General features: G+C 41.9%; 1 protein-coding gene across 1 annotated transcript in view; it reads left to right on the top strand.

Annotated features, from left to right (window-relative positions):
* FGD6 (FYVE, RhoGEF and PH domain containing 6) overlaps positions 1–15565 on the top strand; it is a 103507-nt gene that overhangs the window by 69520 nt on the left and 18422 nt on the right. The window contains exon 9 of the mRNA XM_068971209.1: positions 12629–12679. Coding sequence (XP_068827310.1) covers positions 12629–12679 — 51 coding nt within the window. The remainder of the gene's footprint in view (positions 1–12628; positions 12680–15565) is intronic.

Here is a 15565-nt window from a genome sequence, read left to right as displayed (position 1 = left end):
ATTTGCTGAAATGTATTGGATGTGCAATGACTTAATATATATATAGTACCATTAACAGTTGTTTCTAGGACTTCTCTGAATGTCTGTGGTTAAAACTCCCGTCTTCCAATGCAGGGGGTACAGGTTCAATCCCTGGTCTGGGAACTAAGATCCTGCATGCCAAAAAAAAAAATTTTTTTAAAGGAATTGTGTTCAAATACACAAGAATATTCGAATGCCTCCATAACTCTAAATTCAGTCAGTTGTAATTTTATGTAATAGGTTTTGAGGTACTGTTAGTGTTCTTAAGAAATGGCATGCATGCTTTTGTCCTTAATCACTTTCTCTTAAGCCAAGAGCTTAATGGAATGAGGGAAATGAATTCTGGAAAGCCAAGATTTCTTGATTTCACTTTAGGCAAACCCATCCTTCTAAGCTTCCCTGGTGAACCACTGGTGAGGAATGCCTGCCTTTAGCCCCAGGACTGGCTACCCTAGATATTTCTACTTAATTTGAATTTCTCTCTGTGAATCAGGCACAGGATTTCTCTCTGGAGTGACATAAGGCAGACCAAATAATTTCAGGATATCCTGTCCATCTGTACTTTCTTTCCTCTGCAGTTGGCAGAGATTTAGAATACACAGGGCAAAAGGAAGTGCCCATGCATGTGTTGTGTTTTTGCTAGATAAATTCAATGCTTTATCATAAATGAGCTATTAAAGGGCTCAGGCTATTTCTACAGCTGTCAAATTAAGTACTGTTTTTAGTGGCAAAAGACAACTATGGTTTTCAAATGGGAGAAGAATGGAGCAAGGTCCTGAAATTTTCATGTAAAAATATATTTTTTCCCACACTATGACTGATCCAAGTAAAAGTTACACATGTGTTTAATGTAGGTTTCATGCTGGGTTTGATTTTAATTGATGAATGGTGAAATAGCAATAGCAAGTTTTAAAAATTCTCTTTAAGAGAACAGGTTTCAGTTGTTTCATTGTTTTATAACCAAGGTGATATGAGATTGGAGTTAGTTTTGAGCTGTGTCTTCTTTAATCTTAAAGCCCCCCCCATTTCTTAACCTGGAAAATCTACAATATTTAAATGGTGTACAATACTTTATATATAGTAGACTCTTAATAATTGTGGATTTATTGAAAGGTAAAGGTAATACATGACTTGTTCAAGGTTGCAAAGTGAAGTGAAGTGAAGTCTCTAAATCGTGTCTGACTCTCTGTGACCCCATGGGCTGTAGCCTACCAGGCTCCTCTGTCCATGGGATTTTCCAGGCAATAGTCCTGGAGTGGATTGCCATTTCTTTCTCCAGGGGATCTTCCCAACCCAGGGATCGAACCCGGGTCTCCTGCATTGTAGACAGATGCAAAGTCAGGACTAAAGTTAAAGAAAGAACATAGACTTTGTAAAGCAAAGACTTCATATTCATTCTGTGCCTTTTCTTCTGTTGATTCAGATTCTTCCCTTCCTCCACCCTGACCTGAGTCCCCCATCCCTCCAAAGCCATCTCTGATTACTTCAGCTCTCCTTGATCCTTAGTATCGGTGCAGTGTGACTTAGTAAACATTTATTTGGATATTGATTCCTTAATTTGATTATAAACCCCTTGAGGTCAATGAGCGAGTTTTTGTTCTTGTTGTTGTTTTGTGGCTTCCCTGGGCCTTGTTGCTGCCCACGAGCTCTCTCTAGCTGTGGCAAGTAGTGGCTGCTCTTTGTCGAGGTGTGAGGGCTTCTCATCACAGTGGCTTCTCTTGTTGTGGAGCACAGGCTCTAGAGTGCAGACTCAGTAGTTGTGGCACACAGATTTATTTCCTGTGCAGCATATGGGATCTTCCCAGACTAGGGACCAAACCTGTATCCTCTGCATTGGCGGGCGGATTCTTAACCTCTGGACCACCAGGAAGTCCTGATGAGTGAGTCTTTTAATTCACAATTCATAATTTAGTACACCCCAATATATCTGGGTCAGTTTGGGATCACTTGAAAGCTATTTAGGAAATAATTTTTGTTGATTTTAAGCTACATTTAAAGCATCCTTTTAACCAAAATATCTTTAGCCTAAAGGACAACATTGAGAGAGAGAATTTCAGGGATGTTCTCTTCTCCAGAGAGGTGAAATGTCCTGCCGCAGCAACACAAATAGTATTAACTGAAGAATCTATGATCATATAATCCTTAAGGACATATGGGAATTGATGTCAACAGTTTGTTTTATATGTCTTTTTATTTAGAACTCTGATTTTCCAATACTCCTTTTTTGTCATGTTCTGATTTTTCTTTTCCTTGCAAGATATTTCTGCTTTAGTTATCAAAGTGCCCCTGTCTATGCATTTAGATTTTTTATAAGTTGGACTTTAGGTCTTAAGTTAGCATCAATTCAGATGTGTGAATTAGCTGGATCTTCATCTTTGGATAAACAAAGTCAATGATTTAATCCTCCAAACAACCCTATGAGGGAAGTACTTTTATTTCCATTTTAGAAATTCCAGGGGCACAGAGAGAAAGAGTGAGAGTATTTGAGGCAGCTCCTGACAACTTTGATTTATTGGGCAGAGAAAGGGAAGGATTCCTGCCCGGCTTGGTGTAAGTAGATTTGTGCCCACTTTGGCTTCTGGGGAAGGGAGGATTGAGAAATGCAGGGATGGAGTGCAGATAAGATGGTTTCTTTTGGAATTCTGCTAGAGAGAGGTAAGTGGAAATCCCCGGATACAGCAGTCCTGCCTCCTGTTCAAACAACCACCGTATTGTCTTGCAGTGTTTTCTTCAGGACCTAATTTGCATTTTTAGTGGGTATTTTTTTTAGACTCTCTCTTCCTTCATTGTAGTAAAATTTCCAGCGAAATTCTTGATAATGTTTTTTTAAACTCAACTCAAAATAGGATCCAAGAAAATGTCTATGTTATATAATGAAATGCTTAAGATCAGATTTTTTTTTTTAAGTAGTAAATAAAGTGACTTAATTTAAGAAGGGAAACTTGTAAATTCTGCCTTTATTTTGGCCACTTAAGACCAGTGGATCTGGCCAGATCTTTATGTCTGTGTGGGGCCCAAACCCTGTTTGGAGTTAGGACAAAGGGGGATCTTGAAGCAACAGTGAGGGAGCAGTTCTTTTTAAACACACAGATGCTGCTGAAGAAACAACATTAATTCTTATTTTCTACCTCCTCATCAGTTCAGGGTAGAGACTATCTGTTTTATCCTAACTCCGTGCCTGCAGAGATTCTGGAACATAACAGGGACTCAATAAACTGAAAGGGCTCAGAGAAATAAGTAGTGTTTCTTTTTATGAGGTTGAGAATTCCTATATGGTAGTGCCAGTGAACATTTGTTGGATGGATGGATCGATAAATTTCTTTTAAAAAATAAAAGAGTAAAAACAGTCTTCCAGTTATCCAGAAACAAACCTGTGGAAAGGACTGAAATGCTTCCCTTTCCCCATCTTGCCTCTGTCGTAGGATTTGCTGACTGGTTTTCCTCTGCTCTGCTTCCTGCTCTTCCCATTTCCCTTTTTATGGTCCAGGCCAGATCTTTCTAAACGCATGCCAAGTTATGGTGGTATCTTCCTACTGGTCGTGCTGTTCTTATCAAGCCCCCTTCCAAGAAGACCTTGGGAAAAAGCACACTCCTCCCGTGTATCCCGTTGGCTCTCATGCCACCACACTCAACACTGCTAACACCAGATATATGGGCTTTTTTTCCCCTATACCAAGCAATTCTCTTTAGCACCAGCTCGGTGTCCTGTAATTCAGGGGTTCCCAACCTCTGACATCTAACACCTGATACTCTGAGGTGGAGCTGATGTAATAATACAAGTAAAGTGCACAGTCAATGTAACACACTTGAATCATCCCGAAACCATCCCCCCACACCTGGTCCATGGGAAAATTGTCTTCTACAAAATGGGCTCCTGGTGCCAAAAAGGCTGAAGACTGCGGCTGGCATTTAATTCGTTTCTGACAGTGTCTGCCTAGAGGTAGTGGGCTCAGTCCCACAAGACAGGCCCTTCCAAACTTGAGGTGCCGTTCACAAGTCTCAGGCTGCAGCCTCTATTTCTGACCGACTGTAAATCTGGGTTCCCATGACTTTCTCCTTAGGTTTGAAAATTTGCTAGAATGGCTCACAGAGTTCAGGGGAACATCTATTTACATTTACTGGCTTATTGTAAAAGGGTATGATAAAGCATAAAAATGAGCTTCATATGGAAGAGATACTTAGGGCTAAGTATGTGGCTTGGAACTCCCATGCCCTCTCTGGGCACTCCAGCTCCCCAGAACACCACCACATCCTGTCCTCTGGTATTTTTATGGAGGCTTCATCGTGGAGGCATGGCCCATCGTTAACTCCACTTCTAGTCCCTCTTCCCTTCCTGAAGGATGGAGAGTGGTGCTGGAAGTTTCAGTCATGGTTTGATCTTCCTGGTGACCCATCCCCATTTAGGAGCCCACTAAGAGTCACCTTGTTACAACAAAAGATACTGTTGTCACCTAGGAAATGCCAAGGTAGCTTTGGTGTGTGTGTGTGTGTGTGTGTGCAAGCACTAAGTCGCTTCAGTCATGTCCAACTCTTTGTGACCCTATGGACTGTAGCCCGCAGGCTCCTCTGTCCATGGAATTCTTCAGGCAAGAATGGGAGTAGGTTGCCTTGCCCTCCTCCAGGGGATCTTCCAGACCCAGGGATCGAACCCATGTTTCTTACGTCTCCTGCATTGACAGGCAGGTTCTTTACCACTAGCATGTCCTGGCAAGCCCATTTTTGTCAGAACTAAGGTCAAAGAACGGAAAGAAAGAAAGGGAAGTTGCTCAGTGTGTCTGACTCTTTGTGACCCCATGGACTGTAGCCCGTTGTCAAGAATACTGGAGTGGGTTGCCATTTCCTTCTCCAGTGGATCATCCCACCCAGGGATCAAACCCAGGTCTCCCACATTGGAGGCAGGCTCTTTACCATCTGAGCCACCAGGGAATCCAGATATTAGGACAAAAGATGCTCCTGCTGCTTCTGTCATTTAGAAGATTGTGAAGATTTGGGGAGCTTTGGGCCAGGAACTGGGAGCAGAGACTCTGCAGTTGGTCTCTGGTATCTGCAGACTCACAACTCACGCACAGGGAGGGCTGACTGTACTGTACCATCTTAGATAAGTGAATTGCACATCCAGATTTTGGTATCTGAGCAGAGTGCTGGAACTAAATCTCCCACAGATAGCGAGGGATAGCTGTATATAGTTTTTGTCATTTTGCAGACATACTTTTAATTTACTTTTTAGAAAAGTTGAAAACTTGCTTATCATACCACAGTGAGGGATACATGTCGTTACCCATTTATCCAAAGTCAAGAATGAACTGTAATGGAAACTCTGGATTTGAGGTGGTTATGGGGTGTCAGTGTAGGCTCCTCCATTGTATGATATGCGCCACGCTGATGGGGTGTGTTGATGATGGGGGACACTGCATGTGTGAGGGCGGGGGATATGTAGGATGTCTTCATATCTTCTCCTCAGCTTAGCTGTAAATGTAAAACTGCTCTAAAAAGTTAAATCTTACTTTAGAAAAAAAATTATTTGTCCACAGTATAAAGACCACCACTATTAAACATGTTCTTTGTAAGTGAAGAATGGTGCAAGTCTTACTTTCCTTTGCTCTAGCTGTGTTCATTATCTGACTGTCTCCTCAAACCTGACTGTCAAGGGCAGAGTTTCTCCTCCATTCATCGACCGCTCTCTCATTCAAGCAGTATTCACATGGCTGGCGCTGAGCTGGGCACCTGTATGCACGACGCAATGGTGGTCCCTGCCCTTATTGAGCTTATAGTCCTATTCTTTGGGAGCCACACCCGACCCCTCAGGTTCCCTCCCAGCTCTTCCTCTTCTTGCCTAGAATTTATATTGATCTGGTCATTTGTTTGAGTGAGAAGATTCTGAGGATTTATTTTTGTAAGCATCACCTTTTCTTTTTTGAAGGAATCTTTCCTGGCTGGCTCGGTGGGACAAGTGCACTTTTGGGCTTCCCTCGTGGTTCAGTTGGTAAAGAATCTGCCTGCAATGCGGGAGACCTGGGTTTGATCTCTTGGTTGGGAAGATCCCCTGGAGAAGGGAAAGGCTACCCACTCCAGTATTCTGGTCTGGAGAATTCCATGGACTGTATAGTCCATGGGGTCACAAAGCGTCGGACATGACTGAGTGACTTTCACTTTCTTTCACTTGTGTGTTTATGAAAAGTATGTTACATAATACCAAAAAAAAGTCCCTTTTCATCTTCTACCATTCAGGGATGACTATCATGCATCCTTTCAGGATTGTTTGTTTTTGCTGCTGTTGTTAGGATTTGGGGTTTTATTTGTGGGGAGGAGGTCTCTGTTGTGTTATATGCACTATAAAAGTTTCAGTAAAAAACCTTTTATTTGTGGAAAGTTACTACATTGGTTTTGAAACAAGGTGAATCATTGGGGATCCTAGTGGAGAAAATATAATGAAAAGTGTAATTTAAAAATTCCTCTGAAGTATTTTTTTCCATTTCTGTATGTGGCAGAGGAAGCAATCTTTTGAACTTTGATTAAATTCAGATCAGGTAGTTTCTTTGATCTTGTTCAGGATATTTATGTTATATTATAAGAGACTTTAACAATGTATTATATTACTTTTCCTATAATCTTGGCCTTCAGTCCAGGATGGCGTTAACTCCCTCTAGGTTTTAGAAATCTAGGATTTCCCATTTTGATAGAAAAATGGGATATTGAAAACATCTGTCGTAGTGTTACATCTGCCGTAGTGTTCTGAAGCTATAAATTTGAGTTGTGAACAGGCTAATAAACAGATATGACAAAAGATCAGAATCAGATTAATGCATGACTTTTAAAAATCCCCACTGAATATTGAAACTTTTGCTTCTGAAAATTAAAACCTCTGCCTAGCAAGTGTTTGTTTGAAAACCATGGGCTAATTTTCTACATCTAAAATCATTCTAACATTTTCTCTAGAGCAAAACATGATGAAAGGCAGGGCTGTCCTGGACACCAGCCAAAGAATTTCGTCTCTAAGGAATCCAAAGCCCTTGATATAAGGCAGCTCCATCCTTGTGAAATGGGAGGGTCATAACGTTCAAAATTCCTATTGTAATTAGCTCAGCTCTTGTTCTGTTGCATTTCAAAATACTTTATTTGCAGCTGTGATTCGTTGATAACTGGGGTGCTGCTGCTGCTGCTGCTAAGTCACTTCAGTCATCTCTGATTCTGTGCGACCCCATAGACAGCAGCCCACCAGGCTCCCCCGTCCCTGAGATTCTCCAGGCAAGAACACTGGAGTGAAAAGTGAAAGTGAAGTCGCTCAGTCATGTCTGACTCTTAGCGACCTCATGGACTGCAGCCTACCAGGCTCCTCCGTCCATGAGATTTTCCAGGCAAGAGTACTGGACTGGGGTGCCATTGCCTTCTCCGGATAACTGGGGTGGTGGGGACCAAATATGAATAAGAGGTTCTTTAAGTGGGCCTTGCCCGCAACGAAGCCATTTCTGTATATGTGAGATTCTCACTTGGTAAACTGGCAGCCTTAATGCTTGAAAAACGTTATCCACGAAGAAAAGCAATCTCAGTGAAGTAAAAATAATAATGGATGTTTACATTTGTTGGGAGACTTCCTTCTGGGGTTGACTCCTCTAAGGGCATTCTGGATATGCCAAGCCAACCTGTCCTGCTAAACAGGAACTGAAGGAAGAGTCTGTCCATTATAAGACCTGCTCTAAAATTTTGCTCTACGATGAGCCTGGCATCAGGTTTGGTTTGTGAGTTCTTTGGGCATGCCCCTCTGGACCAGACTGATCAAAGTCTTAAGATAGGCCAGTGTTGCCTCAAGTGGTTATGTCCTGATGGACTCCCCGCCAAGTTCCAAGTCCAGCTTTCACTCTGCTCACCTTATTGGGTGCCCTGGTGAAAGGACTGCATCGGCCCAGGAGAATTGGACTTTTTAATTTTTTTTGAAACTTTTGGGCTGTGCCATGAGGTATGTGGGATCTTAGAGGCATGTGGGATCTTAGTTCCCTGAGCAGGGAGCAAACCCACAGCTCCTGCATTAGGACGCACTGGACCATGGAGGAAGTCCTGAGAAATAAATGGTCTTTTTAATTCACAGAAAGGCATTGTCAGCTTTCCAAGAACATGAATTGGTAAGCATGAGAGCCTGGAAAGGTCACTTTACTAACTTAGGCAGCTCTGGACCACATACTGAACTGAGAAGGGTTCCCAACTGAGTTCTCCATATTTGAAAAGCAGGAGAATCAGAGCAAAGACTGGATCACTTTTTAATTAATCAGACCCTCCGAGCATCATCTCAGCTGCTTAATAAAATATGGAGCGAAAAGTGGTAACCCCTAAGTGAATGTCATTTAGTCCATCATAAATGCAGGAAACATCTGCTGAATATGCAATTTTATTGCATATTATTTTAGATGCTGGTAATAGAAGAGTAATGAATCAGGCTCCTGGTCCTCCTGCAATCCACAGTTTAGCATTTGTGTTTAAAGGGGTACCTGACACCATAGAACCATGTCCTCAGATTCGAAACACTCAGCTCATTTCCTTTGTGTATGCTCATTTCCTCTGTTCTTTGCCATCAACCTTTTCTGAGCAAACAGTCCAGGAATCTGACTGGGTGCTGTTGAATTAAAAAGTCCCTGATTCTCACAGATGACTCTTCTTTAGGAAATTGTTACTATACCTCTGAATAGTTTTCTGCTTTAAGTTGCTTATTCATTGATTAGGCAATCAAGGAATGGTAAGGCTTACTAGGAGTCCATATATTGAAAACTTAAGAGGTCTAACAAGATATGGTGTTTTTTAGGTTCTCATTCTTTTATGAGAACGTGGAAGAATATGTCCTTATATATGAGGACAAAATTAACTTGCTTAATCCTTGAGGCTGCACATGCTAAATTAGTTAGTTTTGTGCCGCTACTGTTGGGTGATGGTAATTATGGGGATTAATTAACCTTTGTTAATCAATGGTGCCACCTGGTGGCCGGAAAGTACATTTTGTGGTGCCCATGCAGACCTCACCAGCCTGTTTTTCTTTGACATAAATAACTTCAGTAGTATTTGAGGCATTTTTATTACTGAAGTTTTGAAAAATGCTTTGCTTGGTTTGTTGAAAACAAGAAAGTCATGGAATACTATGAATCCAACATGGCAAATCGAAATGACTCCTGTGTTCTCATTTTTTAAAATGATCTCCGTCAGGATCAGTTCAGTTCAGTTGCTCAGTCATGTCCAACTCTTTGCAACTCCATGGACTGCAACACACCAGGCTTCCCTGTCCATCACCAACTCCTGGAGCTTACTCAAATTCATGTCCATTGAGTCGATGATGCCATCCAACCATCTCACCCTCTGTCGTCCCCTTCTCCTCCCGTCTTCAATCTTTCCCAGCATCAGGGTCTTTTCAAATGAGTCAGTTATTCGCATCAGGTGGCAGCAGGATACTAGGACCTAAATGATATGTAGTGAACAATTCCATATGACCAATGCAGGCGTGTCTGTCTCGTCTCCCTTCCTGTGTTTCACCTGGGTTATGACACTCACTGGGACAGCTGGTGATTTCATTGCTCCTTCCGTCTGACTCAGAGGGTGATCAGTCTCCTGCTCATTCTGTAGTTAGGGCATGGAGTGATTCTTAACTGAGGGGCTCATGGCTGGGTCTTCCTAGAAAAGGTAAAAGTTCTCAAAAGGAAGATGTACTGCAATGAGATAACCTGAAAATACGGATGAATACATTAGAAAGTTGAAATTCTAAAATTCACTTTTGGAAAGCTGAATTTTGAAAGTTGAATTTTAAGTTGTTGTGTTTTTTAATTGGCAAGGAAAGTAAACCTAACCCCATTATCTCCTTGATTAATAGTATGATTTTGCAACAGCTTTGTGGTGGGGTTTTTGCTCAGCCAATCTGTGTCTTTCCACTTTGTTCCTAAAAGTTTAGGTTGGCGAGCAGTAGCTGAACTTGAGTACAAGGGAAGAAAATGCAACTCAGAAACTTATCAGGCTTAGCATAGTGATTCTGAGGTCAGGATTTCCTAATATGGACAACCTCCAGTGACCTCTTTTGGTTTAGAGAAATGTCTCAGTTTGCATGGATATGTTTCTGTATTAAAGAACAAGAATCAAAGACAAAATAGGAACTTGCTGTGAATCTGATGCTTAGGTAAATCTGCTTTCATTTCTGCACTCTTCTGCTCCCCAGGCTTAAAGGAACATCCCTTTTGATTAATGAGGTAGCCTAAAAAGAGTATGGTTTTCTTCCTAACCCTGTCACTCTCATGGAAAAGTTAAATATTTGAATTCACAAAAGATGACTTATACAGGGAATGCATTCTGAGTGGGGTCAGAGTGAGATTAAATTCATTTTTCATCCCTGGATGAGGCTAAGTATAGTGTACGGTCAATATATTTTGTTAGTTTTGGAGATTTTCTTATTTGATTGGAAGAATGCTCTCCAGTGTGTGTTCGGATTAGTTTTGGGTCTAAGTTGCTTGTGATGGCCTCTGGCGAGATAGAACCTCTGCTGTGGCTCACAGAAGCTTAATGCCGTCTCCCACAGTATCTCGCCATGACTTCCTGCCAGGGCTGCGTAGTTTCAGTGTGCGTGTCTAGACTTACACAGGTCCTTAGATCAGTGTCTCAAAGAAGTATAGTTTCAACAGTTGGGTGTGTATGTTTATGTCATCTGTTAAGTTTGAAAAGCTGGCACCAATGTGCAAGTTTCTCTTTGTGCCTTTTTGAGCATGAAATTATATTTGTTCCATAATATTGCTAAATGGAGATTGCATGGTACTAACTCACTTCAGTTGTGTCTGACTCTTTGCAACCCCATGGACTGTAGCCTGCCAGGCTCCTCTGTTCATGGGACTCTCCAAGCCAGAATATTGGAGTGGGTTACCATACCCTCCTCCAGGAGCTTCCTGACTCAGGGGTCAAAACTGCATCTCTTACGTCTCCTGCGTTGGCAGGCGTGTTCATTACCACTAGCGCCCACCTGGGGGGCGCAAGTGGTGTGATGGTGTCTGGCAAGATAGAACCTGTGTTGTGGCTCACAGAGGCTTAATGTCATCTACAGTATCTCGTAGTGGAGACTGGATCTGATAAAATGCATTCAGTCTTTTAATATGCCTTTCCTCTTTCCATTTCCCAGCTCCCACAGGAATTAGGATTGATTTTAGCTTTTATTGCCTTTTACCCACTAAGACAAAATCCTATATGAAAAAAATCATTTTTAAAAAATTCATTAAGTATTTCTTGTCCCTTGTATGCCAAGTCTCTGGCGAAGTGGTATGAGAGATAGAAAGATGATATCAGATGTGGCCAGGCCCTGCCCACAAGGAGCCTTGAATCTAATGAAAAACAAAATGATAGAAGGCATACAGTGAGTAACTGCTGTGTTATGTATTATTCAAAGGGAAAGAATAGTTCTTTCAAATGGAAAATTTGGTAGGGGAGGAGGAATTTGAGATGAGCCTTGATGAATTATGAGTAGAATTTTTATATGCAGAGACAGAGAAAGGATTCAGAAGAATAGCGCATTAAAGACAAAAGGTATAGAGCCAGGGAACACACAGGAAGTGTTTAAGAAATTGTGCAGAATCAAACTTTAATAAGAACAAAGGGCTGGTGTAAGGCAGTAGCAAGAAAGGAAATCAGAACAGTCAGCAGGGACCACGTAGTGGGGTCTTGAAATTATAGGAAATGGGATTTGTTTTAATTTGATAGTTAAGTCGTCTAGCATTTCTCAGCTGGAAGTGTCACTTTGAAATCCAGCAATATTCCTTGGTGTTAAAGACAAATTAAATATAACCTATTGCCTTAATTTATTTTGTGTTGCAAGAGCTGCCGTGTACCATGTTGCTCATTTACAGACCATCTTCATCTGGACCAGGGTTTCTTCACTGCAGCCCTGTTGACAGTGTCCTAAAGTTGACATTAGGACAATCCTGTGCATTTGGAAGATGTGAAGGCGACATCTCTTGCCTCTAACCCCTCAATGCCAGCGGTGTCCCCTTTCACCCAGTTGTGATAATCAGAAATATCTTCAGTCATTTTCAAATGTCTTGGGAGGGGGGTGGGGGGCAAAGTTGCCCCCATTTGAGAACCATTGGTCTAGACACACATATTGCATTTTTTTGGTATGTATTCTGGGCATTATTAGACTCTTAAGATTGATGAATCTGAGTCCCTTAGGCATTCAGTTTATTAATGCTTGAATTTTGGAACTAGACGTACATCTGATCTTGGGATTTACTGTGTGTTGGAGTAAAAGTGTTGAGCTGGAGACCTGGATTCTGATCTTGGCTCTGCCACAAAGAGGTGGGATTACTTGGGTGAGACGTGTCCTCAGTAGCCCAGTTACTCATCTCTAAAATCACCAGTGCAACCTCTAGGCTCTTTCTTAGCTCTGATTCTGTGTCCTGATTTCAAATTGACCCCAGGGCTTTAGTCTTTCATTTTTAGAAAGTTAGCACAACCAGAATGAATGTGTATATTAACCAATAAGGCTGACTTATTGGTCTGACTAATAAGGCTGACTGATTTTTTTTTCCTTAGTACTTTAGTGTACTAAATACTATATATATATATATATATATATTTTTTTTTTTTTTTTTTCCTTTTCTAGATTATTTGAAAAATCTCTTAGAAGACTCTGGAGATTACAGAGACACTCAAGGTAAATGATTCCTGTGGTCTCATGTGTTAGAAGTTTTTATGTTACATTCATTTGGACCTAGAAAGTAAAAATGTAACAAAACCCATGTACAAAACTGTGTTTTATTCATAACAAGCCTTTTTAAACTCTGTTTTGGCCAGATGAAGATAGAACTAGATAAAGTGTTAGTGGCCTGGAAGCAGGTGAAATTATAGGGACCAAAGATGCCCATGGGCAGGCAGCCGTGAGAGCCAGCCTCCTGAAAGGGTGGTCCCAGCATGCTGTGTGGTCAGGAAGCTTCGTCCTCCTGGGCTCAGTCTGTCTGTGCCAGGGTGCATTCACCTTCACTAAATGTCCACCAGCTTTCGAAAGCAGAGATTGAACCAATTGATCTGCAGCGTCCTTTCAGGATTTAAAATCATGAGTCCATGAAGTGACCAAACAGTACAAATTAGAGGTAAGGTCTAAAATAATCTATTACTCTGGGGCTGTTTAAAGATGGGCATTAGCTTTGTCATCCTTCCACTCCTTACCCCAGTAGTACATATGGGAAATAGTCTAGTACAGTACAAGGGATTCATTGATATTCTTGGGATAATCCACTGTGTGTGTGTGTGTGTGTGTGTGTGTGTGTGTGTGTGTGTGTGTGTGTACACACGCGTATGCATGCAAGTATGTCTGTCTCTCTCTCTCTTTCTCTGTCTTTCACACACACACACAAGGATTTAATTCCATTTGGGATAGTAGTGTTTTTTTCTATTTACTCCCAAACTACCTCTTTTAAATGTCATCGGTATATCCCTGGTTCTAATCTACAGAAACACCCTAGACAAATCCATCTCCACTCCATTCATCTTATGAATTTTGATCACATTCTTGTGCATCGTCCTTGACATTATCAGATTACAAACCTGAAAGGTCTTTAACCCATTCTGTAGGGATTCTTATTCATTCTATTAGTCATTTTACTTCTTTTTCTCTAACATTTTCTATTCACAAGTGTTATGCTTTAAAGGGTGCCTTTTTAAAGGAAAAGATTGGAGTGGGGACTAGAACATGCTTCTTGTCTTTGGTGAACATGATTTAGTTGAAGAAGGACGTCTGTGATACCCTTCAGGTAACGAACAAAGCAGATAGCTTTAAAGTAAGAATGCGCTGAGCAGTATAGAATCATTTGAAAGAGGGAACAAAGTGTGAGAATTGAAGAGGCAGAGTTCTACTTAGAGGAAGGAGGAACCAGAGATGAATTGACTGGAGATGGTGGACGAGAGGAAGAATGGACATCAGGAAGATAAATATTTTAGACAGATTTGAACAGATCAGGCCTCAAGAAAACATCTGTCCCAGGGCTTCTGCCTTCAAAGAAAGTGCATTGTTAGGTCCATTTTGCCAGTAAAACAGAGGCAGGGCAGTGATTAAGGAGCTTGTTTAAAGGAAATTACACATTTCTGCAAAGACATGGCTTAGAATAAGCAGTGAATGGTGACATGTTCTGTATGGCCAGAGGCAATGCAGTGCAGTGATGAGATTGCCCAAGGGCAAGAGAAAATGAGACTGTTGATAATATAGCTTTGGAAGGTGAGCAGAAGAGTTAAAGGGACAGAGTCACACAGGGCCTTGTAAAGGGATGACATGGGAAGAGTAGGGTTGCAGAATGGGTGGGAGAAGTCAGAGCCTGGAGGCCGGGTGACCAAATAGCAGCAGCTTTAGTACTTCATCCATTCATTAAATCGTCAAGCCTTTGTCCCTGTCCACTGGGAGTTCAGGCAGGTCAGAAAGCAGGGAATGTGTCTAGCCTCACCTCTTGATATCTTCCATGATGAGTGCCAACTGCAGCAAATTCCAATATGTGGTTGGAATCTGTATAAGAAGATACTGCTTTCCATGAATAAAGGTGATGATAACACATTTATTTTTGGTTGCACTGGGTCTTCGTTGCTGTGAGTGGGCTTTCTCTGGTTGCAGTGAGCAGAGTTACTGTTGGTTGCGGAGAGCAGGCCACTCATCGTGGTGGCTTCTCTTGTTGCAGAGTACAGGCTCTAGGCGCGCAGGCTTCAGTGGCTGCAGTATATGGGGTCAGTAGTGGTGCCGCGCAGGCTTAGCTGCTTCGCGGCATGTGGAATCGTCCCAGATCAGGGATCGAACCCATGTTCCCCACATTAGCAGGTGGATTCTTACCCACTGTACTGCCAGGAAAGCCCCATAATATATTCAAAGGCTACAGAAACCTCCAGGGTCGATACCAGAAAGAGTATCCCTTAGAAGGTATAGTTAGTCCCTCAGTCATGTCCAACTCTTTGTGACCCCGTGGACTGTAGCCCAGCAGCCTCCTCTGTCCATGGAATTCTCTAGGCAAGAATACTGGAGTGGGTAGCCATTCCCTTCTCCAGGGGATCTTTCCAATCCGTGGATCAAACCTGGATCTCCTGCAGATTACCAGCAGATTCTTAGCATCTGAGCCATCAGGGAATCCCAGTAGGTATAGTAGCTGGTCCAAAAAAAAAACCTCAAACCTTTTCCAGAAATCGATTTAAAAAAATAATCCTTTCATTGACAGTTACTGTCACTGGCACACCAGGCTCAGGAGAGTATGCTTCCCTCTTGAACAGTTTTTCTCTGTGGAAGTGCTCCTGTGCTATGGGATAGCTTTCTTTGTGGGGATTGCTAATTAGCATTGCAGGATATTTAACATCCCTGGCTCCTTCCCACAAAAGGCCAGTGGACCTTCCCATCACTGTGACAAACAGAAGTTATCTTACACATATCCAGGCATTCCCTAGGGGAACACTGCTGTCTTGTATTGAGAACAGCCATGGCCCAAAAGGAGACAAGGGACACTTTTTCCTTTATATGTATAATGAAGATGGTAAGACTGAGTGAGACATTCAGAAACATTTGATATAAGGC

This window comes from Capricornis sumatraensis, chromosome 4 (assembly GCF_032405125.1).
Source record: "Capricornis sumatraensis isolate serow.1 chromosome 4, serow.2, whole genome shotgun sequence".
NCBI classification, from domain to species: domain Eukaryota; kingdom Metazoa; phylum Chordata; class Mammalia; order Artiodactyla; family Bovidae; genus Capricornis; species Capricornis sumatraensis.
This window is presented reverse-complemented; position numbering and strand designations above follow the sequence as displayed.